A 21,443-nucleotide genomic window follows, 5' to 3' on the forward strand; every position below is an offset into this window, starting at 1 on the left:
CAGACCAAAAGTTTGGACACACCTTTTCATTCAAAGCGTTGTAAATTGTAGAGTCACACTGAAGACATCAAGGGCTATTTGACCAAGAAGGAGAGTGATGGGGTGCTGCGCCAGATGACCTGGCCTCCACAGTCACCAGACCTGAACCCAATCCAGATGGTTTAGGGGTGAGCTGGACCGCAGACATAAAGCAAAAGGGCCAACAAGTGCTAAGCATCTCTCGGGGAACTCCTTCAAGACTGTTAGACCATTTCAGGTGACTACCTCTTGAAGCTCATCAAGAGAATGCCAAGAGTGTGCAAAGCAGTAATCAAAGCAAAAGGTGGCTACTTTGAAGAACCTACAATATGACATATTTTCAGTTGTTTCACACTTTTTTGTTATGTATATAATTCCATATATAATTCCACATGTGTTAATTCATAGTTTTGATGCCTTCAGTGTGAATCTACAATTTTCATAGTCATGAAAATAAAGAAAACTCTTTGAATGAGAAGGTGTGTCCAAACTTTTGGTCTGTACTGTATGTATGTGTATATATATATATTAGGGGTGTAATGGTACGCAAAAATCACGGTTCGGTACGTACCTCGGTTTTAAAGTCACGGTTCGGTTCATTTTCGGTACAGTAAGGAAAAGAAATGGAAACATTAAACTGCAGGTGGTTCATTACTATAAACTTTTTTTTAACAATTTGTTTACACTTTTTTTAAAAATACTTTTTAATAAAATATATATAAAATTAAAAAAGAATGAGAAATAAAATACTGCTGCAAAGTTCTCCACTAAATAAAATGCTCTGTCTCCTACCAATATCATATAATAAAATATAATGAAAAATATAAATAAATATGATTACAGTGCAGCATTACCAATCCCAGCTTGTAGGCCTGCTCATATTTAAAAAATATATATAACTTTTCCAAAGTGTAAAGTTGCAGCATCAACAGTTTCAGTTTTTAGACCTGCTCAGATTTCGTTATTGCGTTGGCCCGATCGGAATTAAGAGCAAGGGTCTGTTTAAATGCCGACGGGAGCTGCGTTTGAATTACAATCATTTTTTTCCTAGTTGTAGTGATGTTCACACTCGCGTGATGCCTTTTGATCGAAAGCCCTCTACCGAAATGGTCCGGTACGAATACACGCACCGTTACACCCCTAATATATATATATATATATATATATATATATATATATATATATTCTCAAATGTATATATATATATATTCTGCTCAGCTAGGCTGCATTTATTTGTACAGTAAAAAATGCATGTCTGAAGCTTGATTAAAGAAGGGGATCTCAAACATGGCCAAAAATATTATTTTACGAATTAATTGTAAGTAAAATTGTGATCCGTTGGTATAATGTCTGCTAGAATGTTAAACAATGTTCAGTGTTAAATATTTTTAAGTTGTTGTTTTGTGGTTGATTTTCTTTGAGAAACAAAACAATAAAAAGCACATTTTGGTAAAAAGCATAATTTATGCAATGGTGAAAAAATACTTTATTTCTTTTTTTACATGTAACCAGAACTAATTGCATGCTGTAATTCATGACTAAGTATTTCTGTCACTTCCGAGTTCTCATGCCAGTAGCTAGAATTCTTTTCAGAAAACAAATAATGCATAACTCACGTTTAAATAATAATGTAATTATTATAGCTGTGTGATCAAATGTTTTTTGTGATCAGAGAATGTATGTGGGAGACAGAAAGAGCATGAGATAAAGGAAGAGAATGACAGACATCTAGATACAGACAAAAGTGAGAAAGTAAAGAAATCAATGAGGAAGCTGGAGGGAGAGCCATCACTGGTAACAGGAGTGAAATCTGAGCAATATGATGAGTCCTGCTCACTCCATCCCAGCTGCTCTGCTGGGATTGGACCAACCACCCAATGAGCTGGAGAAATCGCTGCACCGCATAACACATTTTTACTTGAATATTACACACTATTATGCCTTTCTTTTGGATAATGGTGGTTATTTAGACTTACAAACATAATTAACTAAGAACAGCATTTACATTTATGCATTTAGCAGATGCTTTTTTTCCCACAGCGACTTAAAGTAGAAGAAAAAAGCAGTTTGTCACAGTATTTGTAGTATCATTCCAGGTTAATTAGACAGCTAGATCAGGAAAAGCTTGAACAGAGAAAAATGCAGAGAATAAAAAGAAGAGGGATTTTTTTTTGGTGTGTGTTAAAGTGCATTGGCTTAAGGTTGTGGCGTGGTTAAGTGCTTGTGAAAGAAGTGATGGTCTCAGCAGATAGGGTGGATGTTGGCAGCTCGGTCCACCAGACTGGAGGTATTATTTTCATTTGCCGATTGGTCTGTGCAGCACCACATCAACACATCAAGTCAACCACAACTTATGAAGTGTAAGATGACTATGTGGGGTGGGGCGGATGCATAATTTCTTACCCCCCATAACTAATTAATTAATGTGTTAACTACAGACCTTATTATTATTATATTTTTTTAAAGAAACAAATATGGAAATTGCTCGAGCTTCACACTCAATTAAAGAATGTCATTTACAGATTTAGTATTCTTTTGTGCTGTTTGACTTCTGAATTGCCTTGTGCAAGAAACAGACTTGGGTATATTTCCATATCCAATGATCTTCTCTTCAGTTAAATCTTTACCTCTGAACTCAAGAACCAGATCAGCTGGATTTTTGAGTGAACCAAGAGCATTGTTAACAAACTGTGGTCCCAAGTTATGTTGTTACCAACATATTTCAATGTTTCAGTGTTTCTCGAAACCACAGTACTAATTAACATTTGCAGAGCGCAAGGCAAACTTGTGTGGTTGGTCTTACAACCTTGAACCTGTGGTTAGAAGCATAGTTTGACCTGCATGAGCTCATAATGTTAGTTCAATACAATGATGGATTTGTTACTGCAGTTGCAGGAAACAGACATGTCTAGCTGGTGATGCATCATACTAGGGTAGTTAAGCAGCAAGTTATGTTGTAGTATGGAAAATGTACCCTGGACTAGGGATGCATCGGTTGACCGGCCATAAATCGGAATCGGAAGTATTTCAAAATCTCTGTGCAGGACACGGGCAGCCGTTCAGCGCTGGAAGTGCAGAGCTAAGTTACACATCTGAGGCACAGACAGCTATTGGTGTACTGACGCACAAATAAGAGCTCCTTTCCTGCGCTCACTGAAGCTGCGATAGCGGCACAAGTGTAGTCCGTGAAGAGATGTTCAGCTCATATATGACATTTTAAAAAATGTTTGTATCAACAAATTTTCTTTTTAAGCATTAAGAGCCAGGTCTGAAGTGTCGGTGACCATAAATGTAAAAAAGTTTTACTGACAATTTAACAACTTTTTGAACATATTTTCCTTAACATGTCCTTAAAAATCTCATTACCGTAACACTCTGAAAAGGCCAGTGCCATGGGGAAAACTTATAAATTTTCACATTTTTAAAAATGGTTTATTAACAGTCATGCACAGTTACTTAATATATTAAAATATACAATTTATTAAAAAAATTATTAAAATATATTTTTATAATAACATTTTTGTGATTTTCAATGATTTATCTCATTACCGAAACACCTTCTGCATTTTGCAGCCAATTTTTCTCTTTTTTTCATTAAAAACTGAAATATTTTCAAAATGATGTGGCAAACCTGAAAGAACATAATGTATAGATTCTGCACATACATTTAGAAGCAGACTACTATTTTTCAATTTCTTAAATATTAAAAGAACACATGTTGCGGTAATGATACATAGGTTACGGAAATGAGGTTCATGATTTCGGTAATGATAATAGGCATATCAATATGTGGAATAGTCAAACAAATAATATTTAATGTAGAAAATAAATTAGATAATGTTGGCATAAATTATTTTGCAGTGCTTCAAAACTAGATAACATAGGGTAAAAACACCAGGGGCCATTTTCACAAAATATTTTAAGACTAAATGTTGCTCCTAACTCCTCATCTTTAGGACTCCTACATTTTTGTTCTTCGAGTACTTCACAAAGTGTTTTTATGTAAAAATCAGCTCTTAAATCTGTGAAAAGTTAGTGGTAGTCAAGAGGACACCTAAATCATAAAGACCAAATCATAAACGATCCTAAAATGGCTGTTTCCACAGCAATCCAGTTTGGATTTCTTTTACCTTTGTACTAAATCTTACTGTCATATCAGCCATAATAATTCTAGTCTGTTAATTAAAAGGCTGCTTATACATATAACAATTATTTATAAGATGCAAACATGTTGAGGCTGACAATTAGCTGAACATATGCTTGTTTAATTAGTGCCACTTAGCAACCTATATTTTAAAAACTTTATTTGAATATTACAACATTTTTATTTTGAAATCTTAAATTGATTATGGCAACATGATATCTCATTCTACAATATTTCTATTATAAAATGACTGACAGAGACCCATCCCCTATCAGCCAATCACTGTGGGTGTAGTTAGTAATCATGCTGACATCATCCATACCAAAAAGGTCATCCTCACTCTTTCTCTTAGTTTAAGATTTCTCCCCATTCCTTAGTAAAATTCTGTCTCAGCTGCTTTATGAATAGGTTTTATGAGAAAACTCGTACTTAAAGACTTTTACTGCTGTTAAGGAGAACTCTTAGTGGCAAGATAAAAGGTTTTGTGAATACAGAATATCATATTGTTGTGAGCAAAGAAGCAGTTTAAAGGGCACCCTGTGGTTTCCACAAAAATAAATACTTTATAGTGTAATGTTAGAAGACAAAGACATTGATATTAGTATTGTAATTTTAGGTTTATTATTAAAAAATTATTCACAATACATTATTACAAAATGTTTCTTATTTTATTTAATATTTTATGTAATAATCATATAATTATGTAATAATTATTATTTAATAGTCATTGACAGTGGGAATGTAGTCTTTGATAACTCAAGTGGATTTTTTTCTTTATGGCTTCTGAAAGAGATGGTTCTGGTAAAGAGTATACCCAAGTGTGAACATCTAAAGTTTTTCCAAAATCGCTCATTCCTAAAAGGATGGTTCACAATATATTTTTCTTTTTTCCATAAAGATGTTCTCCTTCAATTTAACCCTAACCATTCTATAATAATTGTTTTTGAATTAGAATTTAAAACTGCAGCATTTTTTAATATTTAAATACACTGACATTCAAAAGTTTAGCATCAATAATAAAAAATAAAAAAAGTTTGTTAAAGCCTCTTCTGCTCATCAAGGCTGCATTTATTTGATCAGAACTACAGTAAAAAAAAAAAAAGTAAAATTATGATGAAGTGATTGTTATCTTTTTAAACCAGAATTTTATTTCTGTGATGAAAAAGCTGAATTTTCAGCATCATTACTCCAGGTTTCAGTGTCAAATGATCCTTTAGAAATTATTCTAATATGACATACAGCCAAGTATGGTGACCCATACTCAGAATTTGTGGTCTGCATTTAATCCATCCAAAGTGCACGCACACAGCAGTGAACACACACACACACACACACACACAAAGTTCTGTTGCTCAGTATAAAAATCATAACACTTATAGAAAGTCCTCATAATGATAGATGCACCAACATTTGTGTAGGCTTCCCAACTATTTTTGATAACTACTCCTGCTGTGACCTCTAACCCATAATGTCTCTCTCCTTCCTGGGAGTTGGTGGGTTGGTATAAACGTTTTCTCTGAAATTGGTCACCCTAGCCTTTGCTTAAGCTTTTTTGTTTTGTTATTAAATAATATTTAATTTAATAACTCATTATATACATTTAAAAATAGTCTGTATTATTAAATTCTCATTACCGAAAAAGAAGTTCTCTCTACCGCAACTGGCCTTAAATTGTTGCGGTGAGTGAAAATGGTGTTGCGGAGGATGAGGTGTCTTAGCATGTTTTGCTAACAACAGAGAAGCCATGATGATTTAGCTAATTTTTTACTCAGTGTATATAATCAGGCATTTCGGTTTCGGTGATGATAATCAATTTGTCGTGTACACGTTCTGACAAGAGAATTTTAAACTTTTAACTGGAACAATATTAAGATATCTGCCTACCTTGTTGGTATTTTGAAGGTTCTGCCTCATGTGTTGCTTAATTTAAAATCAAGATTTATATTAAAAAAAAAAATTGTGTGCGTAAATGAGCCTCAAAAAATATTGTGGAGGATGAGAACATTAGTCATAGACACTTTATTTTTCCACTATTGTATCATTATTATTATACATGAATATTCAGTCTGTCATTTTTCTACCATGTGAAAAATTATAGAAGAATATCAATTTACATTTTTCAGAATATTTTAATTGTAATTTGTTTAAATTACAACATTACATAAAAGAAGATACAGCTGGACGCATTGCGGTAATGACAATTTCAGCAGAAAATGCAATAAAATGCTAAAATAATTCCTATGTTGAAATTATTCTTTGTGCAAGGTAGAGAACAGTATTGTCTTTATTATGGTGTTTTTATATATATTACTAAATTGCATGTTTAATATCTAAAATAACTAGTGCCATGGCGTTTCAACAGTTTCGTGAGAATGACCCACTTTCCTTCTTTCTTGTTTGTTGCTTGAAAAAAATAAAATCGGAAATCGGTATCGGAATCAGCCAGTTTGCTTGTAAAACATCGGTATCGGAATCAGCCAGTTTGCTTGTAAAAAATCGGTATCGGAATCGGCCATGAAAAATCATGATCGGTGCATCCCTACCCTGGACCAGTTTTTGTTGCTTTAGAAAGTGGGAGTATAGAGTCTAACCACTTTTTAGGTTCTTAAAGTTTTGAACCCTATAATTGTGTTGAAAAAAGTTTTGGAACAACATGATTTTTTGTTAAATTTTGGGTGAACTATTTATTTAACCAAATGTTTGGAAGTTGAAAGTTAGTCATGAAACCCTGACCGTACAAGCCAGATCTTGTCTAGTAGTACTGTATATAACTGTTTTCACTAGCTAGCAGTATTGTAATACTGAACTGCTGTGTCATTTACTGTATTTTCTACCAGTTACCTGTTTTTGGTTCTGTAGCATGTGTGTGCATTACCTCGTCAAGCATAAACATTTTTATTTTTATCCTGATCCGAGTTAAAGAAACAAAATGATAACATTTTTGTCAGATGTTATAGCTGATTTGGAATATGTAATACTGCAACACTGTGTGCCAGCTAGGGAACATTACCAAAATGGCCACAGAGTGAGCAGACTTGCCTTAAAAGTACTTCAGTCCTGCCCCAAATTTATGCCATTGGTTAGAAGCCCAGAAGCTGAAAGTCAGGCTGCTCAAACAAACATCTTGTTTTGAAAGCGCCACAGTGTTTACACTCTCCAGGGCAATTAACCAACAAATGGCTTGAGACTTAAATGATTAAATCCCATGACTTGCACAGTGCTTATGAGTGGGTCTGCTTCCATAAATCAGCTTTAAGGACTACGCACACTCACAGAATCTGTAAGGAGTTTTTCTCTTCATGCGAGAACCAGAAACCAGAGCCTGTCTGTTTCTTCTCTTTTTACTTGTTAGTCGTCTGAATGTGGGCAAAATTTTTAGCTTCTTCTAGCTCCCTGGTGGTGGTGTGGCTTGCTGTGGCCTCTCACAGCCGCTAGCCTGGCCACCAGCTGCCGATCAGCGGGAATGGGAAATGTAGGGTGGAAGGTGTGCGGGCCATGCCAGCAGGAGGAAGTTGAAGGGTCCAGGTCCAGACTTGGGCACAGAGCAGAGAGGAAAGCTCATCATGACTCCTCCTTCAGGAAGGATGCATGTCAGGCAGCCTGTAAAACATCAGGGGTATGACATAAGTTAAAGGTAACCTATGGAAGCAGGTTTGCTCTTTTAATATAGGTGGCCAAGTGGATGTTGTTCTGTTTTCAAGTCAGTGAAAGGTCAAGAAATGGCAAGTTCTGAACCAGAAATCAGTTGATTCATTTTGGTTTGTTCTGTTCATCACACAAAGCTATTGTCTGTCTACAGAAGATGGAAAGCATTTGCATTTACATTGTCATTTAGCAGATGCTTTTATCTAAAGCGACTTGCAAATAAGGAAAATGGAAGCAATCAAAATCAACAAAAGAGCAATGATATGCAAGCACCAAGCTTAATGCAGTTCACGTAGTAAGGTTTTTTCAATGCAAATTGTTGTCTTTTTTTTTTTTTTTACATTTGGACAAGCAAATATTTGATCCTCTTTGGAATGGTGCCTATAAATAAAGTTGATATACTCGAACAAATCTAGAGGGATTTTTTTTTTTCAATTGTTTATTCAACAGAAATATCAATAGCTGTTAAGGGTGGCCGATATGGCAAAAATACAGTGGGGGAAATATTAATTTGATCCCCTGCTGATTTTTTTACATTTGCCCACTCTATACGTTAAAATAAACCTACCATAAAAATTACAGAGACAGAATACCAACCAAAATAATCCAGAAAAAAACACATTATATAAAGGTTAGAAATTGATTTGCATTTCAGTGAGTGAAATAAGTATTTGATCCCCAAGCAAAACATGACTTAGTACTTTGTGCAGAAACCCTTTTTGGCAAGCACAGAGGTTAAGAAGTTTTTTGTAGTTGATCACCAGGTTTGCACACATCTCAGGAGGGATTTTGATCCACTCCTCTTTAGAGATCCTCTCTAAATCTTTCAGGCTTCTTAGCTGTTATTTGGCAATTCAAAGTTTGCATTCATAGTTTGCTGATGGTCTTGTAGCCCATTCCAGCCTTGTGCAGATCTACAATCTTGTCTCTGACATCCTTTGACAGCTCTTTGGTCTTGCCCGTGGTGGTGGGAGAGGTTGGAATGGAAGATACAGATTGTGTGGACAGGTGTCTTATACACCTAACGAGCTGACATTAGGAGTAACTTCTTAAAGTGAAAGGACTAATCTGTGTTCCACATGGGCACATAACCAATCTGTGGGAGCCAGAATTCTTGCTGGTTGTTAGGGGATCAAATACTTATTTCACTCACTGAAACGCAAATCAATTCAGACTTTTGCATTGTCTTTCTCATTATAGATGCATGCACTTTGATACTAGCAGATCCTTTGGTTAAATGTAGGAAATCTAGAATATTTTTTATTTTTATTTTTTTTGTGTGTACCAGACGGTCTGCTCTTAGGCTGAATTTGATAGTCAGTCCTGTACAAGTTAGCAGTTATTTGAAATCTACAATGGAATGATATATTTCAAATAATTTGGAGATTCTTTTTAAATCCCTTGCCAGATTCGCAGGTATCCATAACCTTTTTTCAGAAGGCCTCAGCTCTTTGGATCATAGCATGTTGATACCACACATGATAATAACACAAGGGGAACACCAGACACTAGATATGAAAGATTTAAATAAGACAGGTTTACTGGCACTCAGTCTTGAACTAAATCTAATTTTATGGATTTGAAAGCGATAAATGAAAATTCTGATTTAATATTTAAATTCTCATCATACATACATACAATAGGTGTGTGCCATATCATAACGTCCACCATAATTCCAGTATAAATTTTTACATTATAAAAAAGTGTCATATCACAATATCAATGATATAGCAATGCAATGACCTATGGTGGATATACCTAGGGGTGGTGTTGGTGCAGTGGAAAAGACACATGCCTTTGGTGTGAGAGACCCGAGTTCGAATCCACTGTGAGACACTGATGTGTCCCTGAGCAAGACACTTAACCCCTAGTTGCTCCAGAGGCGTGCGACCTCTGACATGTATAGAAATTGTAAGTCGCTTTGGATAAAAGCGTCAGCTAAATGAAAATGAAATGAAATTAAATAAACGCTCCCTAGCGAGCACCACTTGTAGCACCACGACTTGAAGCAGCGCTTTGCAGTCTAATCGGTATGACAACAAAGTATCGTGAGAGGGGTTCTAGAGCAAATTTTAGCGACCCTCTTACCTTCAAAAATAGGCGAGGAGCATATGTATTTAGTAAAGCTGTCAACCATGTCGGTACGCAAATGCGCTGTCAGAACATATTCATATACGCATTTTTTTACTTTGGTCGTGCATGCGGACTTGCGGACCACTTATGTGCACCCCTGGTTATGACTATGGGTGTAACGGTACCCAAAAATCACGGTTCGGTACGTACCTCAGTTTTAAAGTCACGGTTCGGTTCATTTTCGGTACAGTAAGGGAAAGAAATGCAAACATTAAACTGCAGGTTGTTTATTACTATAAACTTTTTTTAACAGTTTGTTTACAATTTGTATTTTTTTAAATACTTTTTAATAAAATATATATAAAATAAAAAAGAATAAGAAATAAAATACTGCTGCAAAGTTCTCCACTAAATAAAATACTCTCAGTCTCAAACCAATATCATATAATAAAATATAATGAAAAATATAAATAAATAACTATGATTACAGTGCAGCATTACCAATCCCAGCTTGTAGGCCTGCTCATATTTAAAAAATATATATAACTTTTCCAAAGTGTAAAGTGCAGCATGATTTTTAGATTTTTAGATGAGTTTTTAGACCTGCTCAGATTTCGTTATTGCGTTGGCCCGATCGGAATTAAGAGCAAAGGTCTGTTTAAATGCCGACAGGAGCTGCGTTTGAATTACAATCTTTTTTTTTTCTAGTTGTAGTGATGTTCACACTCGCGTGATGCCTTTTGAAAACCTTAGGCCAGTGACACACTGGCATATTGCACCTGTCAAACCTGTCTATTTTGCCGTCAATACTGTTGACGGTGTCCTTTTTTATATTTATGCTCAACATGAAGTATAGATATTGTTGTCGTGAAGACAAGTTCCTGGTCTGTCGGCGACTCGGCGGTCTCCCTCTTTGACACCTACAGTAGCAGCAGCGCGCCAGCGCCGCGTCAGGCACGATTCTGGTGTGTAAAGACACAGAGAACGCGAAGCAGGTGTCACGCAAGTGACAAACAGCAGAAACGCCACGCTCACGCCACGCAGCCAGTGTGTCACCGGCCTTAGAATCAGCTGCATGGCGGGATTTGCGCTGAACGAGAAGACTTCTGCCACCTAATATGTTCGTTTGGAAACACGAAAGTATATGTATATGTTTCGCACACAAAATATTGCATTCAGTCATTCGGTACACACGTGCACCGTACCGAAAGCCCTGTACCGAAACGGTCCGGTATGAATACACGTACCGTTACACCCATAGTTATGACAATAGATTTACGCTTTAAGTTAGGTAGTCTGTCATCAATGACAGTAGCTCATTGGAAAAGGATTGAAACCGCCCTTCATTTTGCTTGCACTAATAAATACTGCTGCCTGACAACTGCAATCAACAATAAAATGTTGTTCCATGTTTTTTTTTTCTATATCATCATAAATATTGCTATGGCAAATATTCTTCAAATATCGTGATATAATTTTGAGGCTATATCACCCACCCCTAATATGCAATAGGAATTGAATCTTGTCGTTGCTAGTTTCCAGCAGAGAGCCAACATTTGATCTGCTGTTGATGTCTGTATGCATCTTCAGCAGACAACTCAAGCCAGAATGGGGTCATTCAAAGAGCCAAGGGATGCTCTTTTATCTGCTATGAATGAAATGAGATGCAGATTAGATCCAATGTCCAGCTGTGTCAAATGAGTTTATATAATTCAACAGAAAGACGAAGGCTTTTTATGTTTCTTGTACATTAAGGGATATGTAGCAAGCCTAGCAGCATGGAATTATGTTGGTTTTAACATGACCAAGCCATTTTATGGATTTCAGCTGCATTTTGCAGATTAGTTATTTTAATATCATTTAAGTAGTGGAAAAGAGTTTGCCTGATTATAATATGTATTATGCAATGTGTGCAATCTGTGTGGTTGTTTTAGTGATTGATGCAGATTACAGATACCAGGATGTTTGATATAATCAATATTATACTCTCAAATGGCCAAATATTGGCCAGTTAATATAAAAATAAAAGTTATTTTGGTCAATCACTAAACCCGTACTCTATTCTCTTTCTTGGCTAATTTGTTGATTGGACTGAAGATGTCTGTTATGCCTAGAGATTTATAAGGTTTTTTTTTTTTCATGTTGGTTAAAAACATTGGGTGATATGCTCAATCAGTTCCCCAGCTCCTGGGCGCTTGAATCAAAATATTGTAAGGGAGCATAGTGAGCATTGATGCTCCCTGGTTTTTGCGGTGCATTGTTGGATTTTTCAGGGAGTGAACGTTCCAGTGCAAGGATTTTGACATTTATCAAGTTCATGGATAATTGTGCATGCATTTGTTAGTGAATTTGAGATTAAATTCATCCCATACAGATCTGTGAGCGGTGGGTGAGTTAAATGCATTGATAATTTTAACTAATTTTTTTTTACCCAAATTACCAATTGTAATTAGGGCTGCCAAAATGGCTGAAAAACTACATTTGAATTTTGTACTTAATATTATCAATATATTATACAATATAAAAGGCATAATTTCAGTTAGGGGGAAAAAACTTTTGGCTTCTCTCCTAATGCGCGTTTCTTCAAAGCAATAAAATAAAATGCCTATCTTTGAAAAAAGTGCATTATGTTTAATTTGTTATAATGTTTATATACCATCTATAATTAATTAATTTGCTTAAAAAAAAAAAAAAAACGCATCATGAATGTATGTATTTTATACAAACGAATGTGGATTTTTATTTTAAATTAGACAAATACTAAAAAAGTAATAATAATTTGACAGCCCTAATTGTAACGTGTTAAATTAACAGATCTACTTTAAATGCAGTTGTACTGATAACATTTTTTTTCTTTCCTTTATTATTTCAGTGCATTTTTTTTCTTTTTTAATGACAGTCAGTTGTGTTGATTGTGAGATCCTGGTCTGGAGTACGCAGCTGGTCCGGAGCCAGACTGGGATTTCTGCACACAGGTGACATTGGGGCAATGCCAGAAACATTGGCTGTGAATTTGATTGGCCCTGGCATTATGGGCAGTATTGTTTTTGGTGCATTGTGTGTCAGGACCCAGCCGGGAAACAGCTGTGTCAGATGGATTTTTTCGTTGGCAGTGAGACGCACTGCATCCAGACCCTTCAGCAAGGGGCAGCTTTGATGCTCACCCATCCATTACAATGCCCCCTCTCTTCCTCTCCATCATCTTTCATCCACTCATTTCTGATATCCAATATTTCTGCTTGGCTTGTTGTAAAAGGTTTCCTCACAAGATGGCAAACGCCAAAGAAATGTTTGGTAGAAAAAAGAAACACAGAAAAGATAGAAATGTCTTATTCTGATATATACTAAATAGTGTGTATATATATATATATATATATATATATATATATATATATATATAATGCAGCTTTGAAGTATTGACTCGATTTGACATATTCAGCGATTCTTTCTCTATATACTCCCAATGACCCTTCAATAAAAAAAATAAATAAAAAAAACATGTAGCAATCCCAAAGATTCCAGATTACACCAGAGACATGTCAGGGTGAAATATTCTGCCTCCAGTCTGAATGAAAGGGTGTTTGGTGATTCTTGATAAGAGGAAATACCTCAGAATTGGCTGTGATCGTATCCTGACAGGACTTCTAACCTCTGACTGTGGGACAGTTTCAATTTAAAATGTTTATTCTTTCCTCTTAACTTAGTTTACTAAATTAACTAGTTCCAGTTTACATACAAAGTCAGTTGCCCGAATTCCTGGCCATGATGGAGTTGTACACTGCAGAAAAAAAGAGGTTTAGAATTTACCTTGAAACAAACTCAGAAATTGTTAGTAAATTGCACTAATAATGACAAAGAAATAGTAACACTCTGAATTAAACTTCTCTGAAGTTCCCAAATTGAAATAGCGTATTCTTATGAAAGTTTCAACCTTTCAACACTTCTACAGTCTATTTGATCATAGAGAAACTGCTAGCTTTATGTGCAAATATTTTGCTCTTTTAATGAATATATTTAGGCATGTTATAAATGCGGAGAAAAAAATGACATTTAAAGCAAGGGTAATGAGCTTTCCTTTGGTGTTTGGCATTTGTTCCACGTGAAGAAGAACTGTGCTGCAGGAAGTGGAGAACAGTAGTGTGACTCATCACTGTGGGCTTGATTTCAGCAGATGTTTTTCAGACCTTCCCTTTGCAGGGCTAATATTCCAGACTCTGCTCAGCTCCGCATGCCTCCCAGCTTTAGTAATCTCCTTAGAGGCGAGCCATTGCTGAAAAACAGGGCCTGGATGTTTCTCTCTGTGTCTTTCTCCTGTCATGCTGTCTTTGGCTCAAGCACAGGAATTAGGATTCATCACACATTATTGCATGGATTTCTGGAATACTTGATTCTGAATGGTCATGTGTGTCTATGTGTACTTTTGTGTAAGCAATAATTCAGTGCTGTCCATACTTTTAGGATTTTATACTTTCTCATTTTTAGGACTCTCTCTCTCTCTCTCTCTGTCTGTCTATCTTTCTTAAAGAGAGAACTTAAAATAGTGGAAGACATGTTGTATTGTTGCTTACTAACTTTTCCATAGAAAAATTGAACAACAATAATAATGTACAAATTAATTTATAATATTGTTGCTATTTTCAACAGCTTTAAACTTTTTTTTAACTTCTAAATAGAAGCTTTAACTTTTGAGTAGCTTTAAAATAAACATGGGTAATAGTCAAATGATCATTATTGTAAAAAAAATGCATTTTGTTGACTAACATTAATCCTTTATTTATAGAATAACTATATTATACATGAGAAACCTCAAGTCATTATGAATATGAAACTTCTAAATCTAGTAGTTATGCAAACTTACTGATCAAGAAAAGAAACTCTTTTGATGTTTGATTTTATTATTAATAACAAATTCCATGCTCTCCTCCTCAGTTCCCAGAATGTGGATTCTTTGGCTTGTATGATAAGATCTTGCTCTTCCGCCATGATCTGAACTCGGACAACATCCTCCAGCGGCTAACATCGGCAGAGGATATCCATGAGGGAGATCTGATTGAGGTCGTCCTGTCCGGTGAGTTGGGCTAGCTGTGGCTTTATTAATATATAGACCATAGATTGTACTGGAAAAAGTAAGACTTTAAAACAACACCATTACTGTTCTCATAAACAAACTCATCTATTTCATTAATTATACACAACCATTCAGCCATTGGGTTCAGTGAGTTTTTTGAAAGAAGCTAATGCTATAATGCATTATTTTGATCAAAATTAGTAGTAATTTTCACAACAAAACATTCATTTTTAGTAATTATCATTAGGACATAATGTTTTCAAAAGATTACCATTTCAAATAAAATGACCCCCCTTCCCAACTTTTATCCAAAAAATCAGTTTCCACAAAAATGTAAAGCAGAACAGCTGTTTTCAACACAGATGAAACTTTCTTGTTCAGCAAATCAGCATATTGAATGATTTCTGAAGGATCATATGACACCGAAGACTGGAGGAATGATGCCAAAAATTCTGCTTTGCATTACAGGAATAAATTGTTAATTGTAATAATATTTCACATTATTGTAGTTGTAAAGGGTACTGTAAATAAAAATACAATTTAAAATATCAGTTTAGGGATGACAAATGAAGAACCATGCAGCTACAATACAGGAGCTTCAGGTCATCTTGACTGTAGTTTACAGTATGTTCTTTAAATATTGCAATCACGTATAGCTTTGCAGCTGGTTGCATTGATGGACGTATATTGCTAGCATCTCTGCAAGACGGAACAGATCAGTTTAACTTTGTAATTAGATTGTAGTCGGTTATGGCACATGTGTACCAGATGGAGGGGCCCATGTTAATCTAGTCATTGTGAACTTCAGGTGGTTTCCCTTCAAATGCCTGTTAACACAGGCAGGTCAATTCCCTTGAGACCACCTATCACGATCAGTTTTTCTAATTTTACCACATGCTCTATGTACAGAGCCATGTGTTGAAAGATGTATGGCTTAAGGATTCTGTTTACTTGAGAAGAACAAGTGACTTTGTCAGATACATTTATGGAATAAATATGTTACATCCCGGACTATCCAGTTCTGCTGTCACTTAGTGCAGTAAGGCCCCAACACTTAGGGTTTGAGCTCATCTTTGTTCCCGTGCAGAATGGTTTGTACATCCTGTGTAGGCCTTCTCTATGAAGATTGATCTTCCTGTCGGTGGTGTGTTCACATGGGAGCTGTACAGCACACCTGCTCTTCACATCCTCTTCGCTCAGTGGCAAACACACACATTCAAGTGTCCGGCACTGGAAATCAACACAATATGCATGACTGATTCCAAGCCAGTATTCTGGATTGTTCCGTCTAAAGTCCCCAGCGCTCTCCCAGAACTCAGATCCTTATTCATGAAAGTTTTCCTGAGGTTATTGAACCTAGGCTCTGAACACATTGTGTGAAACTGGTTAAAGGGATAGTTCATCCAAAAATGAGAATTTGCTGTAAGTTTACTCACCCTCGGACCGTACAAGATGTAGGTGACTTTTTTTGTGTGTGTGTGTGTGTGTGTGTGTGTGTGTGTGTGTGTGTGTGTGTGGAGTGGAACAGTAAAGATTTTAAGCTGAAACCGTTGTCTTCTGTGATTAATAAAAAGCAACTCCATCTTTGAGAAAAAAAAAAAAAAAAAAAAACATATCAAGGAGCACAAAAATGTATACCCACAGCTCCTGACGATATAATGAGGTCTTACAAAGCAAAAAGATCGGTCTGAGGAAGAAGCTGAACATTATTTGCAAAAATATTACGTGTTTTCAAAAGCCTCAAGGCTTGGTCACACTAATAAACTAATGAATGCAAAATTGTTTTGCATGCTGCAATAGTCTTGATATGACGTCACACTGTGCAGCGTCTTTTTAAACAACTATATTCTACACATAACAAATTATAATGCATCTAGAATATAAAAACATACAATACAAACATACGCACGGTATCACATGACCAAGCTTGAACTTTGGAATGCAGTGAAACTTGTTGCACAGCCAAGCATTTCTGGTCTGTCGATTTACATGTGTATGAATGGAAGTCAATGGAAAAGTGCATAGTGACTGCCCCTTCAGGCAAACGGTCTTGAGTGATGTTCGGGTCACGAACTAGACACTCTTTTGAACCGGTTCATTTTGTTTAACTAGATTCAACTAGTTCACCAAATTTGACTGAATCTTCTGAAACCGTTCTCGACTCAAGTAGCACGGTTCAAAAAGTTAATTTCAGACACCTTACATTCACTCCGACTCGAAATTACCCAAAATACTAGCGAATATGATGCTGTTTTTTGCCAACTCATGCAAATGGTGAGCTGATGAAGACTAGTTTATTCACTTTATATGCTTTAGATATGTAAAACTAACATGTTTCACATCATTATTGTGTGCTTTAAAAATCAAATTAAGTATACGTTGTTTACATTACAGGTACATCATTGCATGCTTGATTGTGTAAAAAAACTAGTGCTAACAAACACCACCAGACTGACTTGTAAACGATGTTAAAAACTAGGGCTGTCAATATATAAACATTTTTAATCTGATTAATGACACCCTTTTTCTGTGATTAATCACGATAATCTCACACTTCATGAAATTAAACACAGAGCATTTTTCTTGTTTCAAATGTTTATTTTGTTATCATTTGCTATATCCAGCAAAGTAAATCAAAAATTAGTTTTTTTTCCAAATAAATGTAGATGTCTTTCCAAAAGAGGACACTTAGAAACTCCAAAAGGACACCAAAGTACCAAATGATATAAGGAGCCCATATCAGCAAAAATCTGAATTGTGTAGTATATTACAGTGCAACAGCAAAGAGCTTTTTTACCAAAAAATACCTAAACCAATGGCTCACTTGGTACCTCAACCAAGGTGGTACTAAAAAAGTGGTACTATCCAGTAAAAAAGAAAAAAGGGAACCATGCCATAAGTGTCTGCTGACTGCATATATCTACTATAGTACATGGATCCATTCACAATAACTAAATACAGCAACATACACCTGAAAAATCAAAACGATATTGTGAATGTGTGTGGAAACAATGTGAATGTATGGAAATGTCTGTGCCTGTGCATAAATACAATGTGCAATCAGTGCGTCAAGAGCACTTATACATGCATTATTATAACGGACTCACGCGTGCTTACTGGACAACTCCTGTACGCCACGGCAATCGTCTTAATCTTGATTGCTGTCTTCAGCCATCAAAACTTTACTAGCAAGAATGGTCATCAAGTCGAGAATCCAAAGCTTGCGTCTCATCTGGCCATACAGTGGTGGGATGTGTTAACAATCTACTTCACACACAGTGCGACATGTGAGAGCTCAAGCTCAGCTGTACACAAGAGTGAACAAGTGGCAGATACACAGGGCTGATTCACTCAATCTTGTGTACTTTAATGGCACTTCAGTACCCGAATGAAAAGTATGGGTAGACTGTTTTATTGTTAAATATTTTGAGCTGATTTAAAGTTTCGATGGAGCCAGTCTTGGGTCCAAATCTGGACCACTGTCTGTAAGTTGATAACTTCTGGTTTAGACAAAACAAACGAATATGCTTTCACACACTGACCCTCAATATTGTCTTGTCTTTCTCTTCCTTGTATCCACACTCTGCATCTTTTTGTTGGATCTCAGCTCAAAGGCAATAAGCTTGTTTTTGTTGCAGTAGGTGATGGTCGTGCTTCTGCTGAGAAGAAGCAGGGGTTGTGGAGGGCAGATCTGGTTCAGGGAACAGCAGGACGCCGATCACTCTGAGCATTTGTCTGTGATAGTGTGTTGTTGGGATCTGCTGCATTGGACATTGCCGTCCTGTCCTTGTGCTGTGTATTCAAGTGGAGTATCAAACTCTTATCTGTGTATTTTGGTTTGATGTCAAGTTCAGCAGTGGAACAGATCGCACTTTATTTGAGGAATTCCTGAAACTGAATGTTTTCGAGGACTTTGAAGGAGTCTTTCCAAAAGAGTATGAGTTTAGACTTTATTAACTATGTTTGGATATTTTCCCTGAAGACTAATAGATGAGTTTGGAGATGCCGGGTTCCTCATGTGTTATAATGTATGTAGTGTCTTCATGAATGGCTCATTATGAGTCTGTGTTCCAGCGCTCTGGACTGCTGCCTGCCATGTGATTCACTGCAAGCTCAAATGTTCTACTTTGTCTCTTTGATGTTCAAAAAGGAATGCACTTTTTTTTCTTTCTCCTCTACCCAGTTTGATTTGATCAAGTTTGAGATTCTTTGTTCCTTTAGTTTGTATCCTAACATCAGAGAATATGTTTTATTTTTTTTTTTTTAAGCTCGTGGTCAAAACAAACCACATTTGAAAATGCAGCCTTCTAATGGAGAGAGTCAGTTAATTAAAGAACCATCATTGTTCAAAGAAGCAAATTGACATGAAAAAAAATAAAATCCATTAAGACTTCTGGAGCATCTGCATTCTTCTGTCAATTTGAACAGTGTAGCGTAAAAAAATATATATTTGCCAATGTCATAAGTGATGAATCACATAAAAATTGTTGGAGAATGCAATTGTAACTGTGCTTTAACATGTCTTGACTCGTGATGAGTATTTGTTCATCACATTATGCAACACAGTTAAGTTATATGAAACATTACTATAGTTTATGGGCTGTGATATGCTTTGTGTCAATGTCCTATTCCTCCTGTCTGCAATAATGACCAGCTGACTGTACATTATTTCACTAATAACATGGCTACTCGCCAAAAAAGAAAATAAAAAAAGAATTAGATTTAAGTTATTCTTTTTTTTAGATTTAGGGTAATGTGCAAAGTTTCGACAAATACTGTAGATGTTTTTTCATTGGCTTGTTCTGCAGCAACTGCACAGCCTATCGAGCGCAGGCTGATGCAACATCATACCAATAAGGGCGCTTCGCGCCCTTCTTGCCACTTCCCGCCGAAACGGGTGTGGCCCAACCCTATAAAAGGAGCTCGAAAAGGCTGACTCACCTGATTTATTTCATCGCCGAAGCGAACCAGAGTGAATCGTATGCACGGCAGAGAACGCAGTACTCGTTCGTTCTTCTAGAGAGAACCGAGGTTACGTTTAGTAACCAAGTACGTTCTCTTACGAGAGCTCCAATAAACCTGAAGCAACGCCCAGGATTTACAGTGCAGTCACCTGAGGGACTCACAGAGAGTCCAGGACAGGAAGGGGGGAAGCCCTCCGTCCCATATCTAGCAGCATCCGTAGATGCGGCAATATGGCAATATGACCAATGTGGCAATGCGGGTCTTACCTAATACTTCCCATATAACAGTCGGCAGCGCATAACGCTCACGAACTCAGAGTTCCCCTCAGGGCCCTGATTCGACTATACCGACAGCAGCCTTGCTTGCAAGGCGGGAACCTCCAGGTTATAGAACCTGATAAATGTAGATGGCGAGGCCCAACCTGCCGCCATATATCCTGCAAGGAGATCCCAGTAGACCACGCCCACGACGATGCGACGCCCCTTGTGGAGTGTGCTCTGACGCCCAGAGGGCACTGAAGGCCCCTGGAAGCGTAAGCTAACGCTATAGCGTCAACTATCCATCTGGATAGAGTCTGTCTCGAAACAGCCATTCCCTTGGAACGTCCACCGGATGAGACAAACAGCTGCTCAGTCTGTCAAAAGGCAGCAGAGCGAGACACATAAGCTCTTAAAACCCTGACAGGGCAAAGAAGACTCGAGTCTCTATCCTCTCCTGACACCGGCAGGGCAGACAGGGCAATAACCTAAACCCGAAACGGCGTGTTGAGGGATTTCGGCACATAACCGTGCCTAGGTTCGAGTATGACCTTTGAGTCATTGGGCCCAAACTCCAAGCACGACTGGCTCACCAAGAGCGCGTGCAGATCACCCACACGCTTCACTGAAGCGAGAGCCAACAAGAATACTGTCTTGAACGACAGATGCTGAAGGCTAATTGATTGGATAGGCTCAAAAGGGGGACCCTTCATGGCCTCCAAAACCGCCGCGAGGTCCCACATAGGGACTGACGGAGGTCTGGGAGGATTCAGCATCCTAGCTCCTCCAAGGAAGCGGATGACCAAATCATTCCTTCCTATTGACTGACCGAGCACTGTTTCAGAAAACGCTGCGATGGCCGCTACATAAACTTTGAGCGTGGTTGGGGCTCTGCCCTTATCCAACAGCTCCTGTAGGAAGGAGAGAACCTCCGTCACCTCACAACTAAGGGGTGAACATCCTCGAGCTGTGCACCAGCTGGAGAACACCGACCACTTCGAGGCATTCAGACGTCGTGTCGACGGAGCTCTAGCCTGAGTGATGGTATTTAGCACTCCCACTGCGAGATCAGTGGGTAACCGTTGAGCGCCCACACATGGAGGGACCACCACTCCGGTTGAGGGTGCCAAATCGAACCCCTGGCCTGCGAGAGGAGGTCCCTCCTCAACGGTACTGGCCACGGGGCGTCATCTGCTAACTGCATCAAATCTGGGAACCATGGTTGGTTCTTCCAAAGAGGTGCTACAAGCAGTATTGAACATCTCGTTTCTCT

At 37.3% G+C, this 21,443-nt stretch overlaps 1 protein-coding gene across 2 annotated transcripts in view; it reads left to right on the forward strand.

Moving 5' to 3' along the window:
- Positions 1-21,443, forward strand: part of prkd3 (protein kinase D3) — a 96,888-nt gene that overhangs the window by 47,725 nt on the left and 27,720 nt on the right. For both annotated transcript variants that reach the window (XM_059520859.1, XM_059520860.1), the window contains exon 3: positions 14,810-14,948. In XM_059520859.1, the coding sequence (XP_059376842.1) occupies positions 14,810-14,948 (139 nt within the window). The remainder of the gene's footprint in view (positions 1-14,809; positions 14,949-21,443) is intronic.

The sequence above is a fragment of the Carassius carassius genome, chromosome 32 (assembly GCF_963082965.1).
Source record: "Carassius carassius chromosome 32, fCarCar2.1, whole genome shotgun sequence".
Lineage (NCBI taxonomy): Eukaryota > Metazoa > Chordata > Actinopteri > Cypriniformes > Cyprinidae > Carassius > Carassius carassius.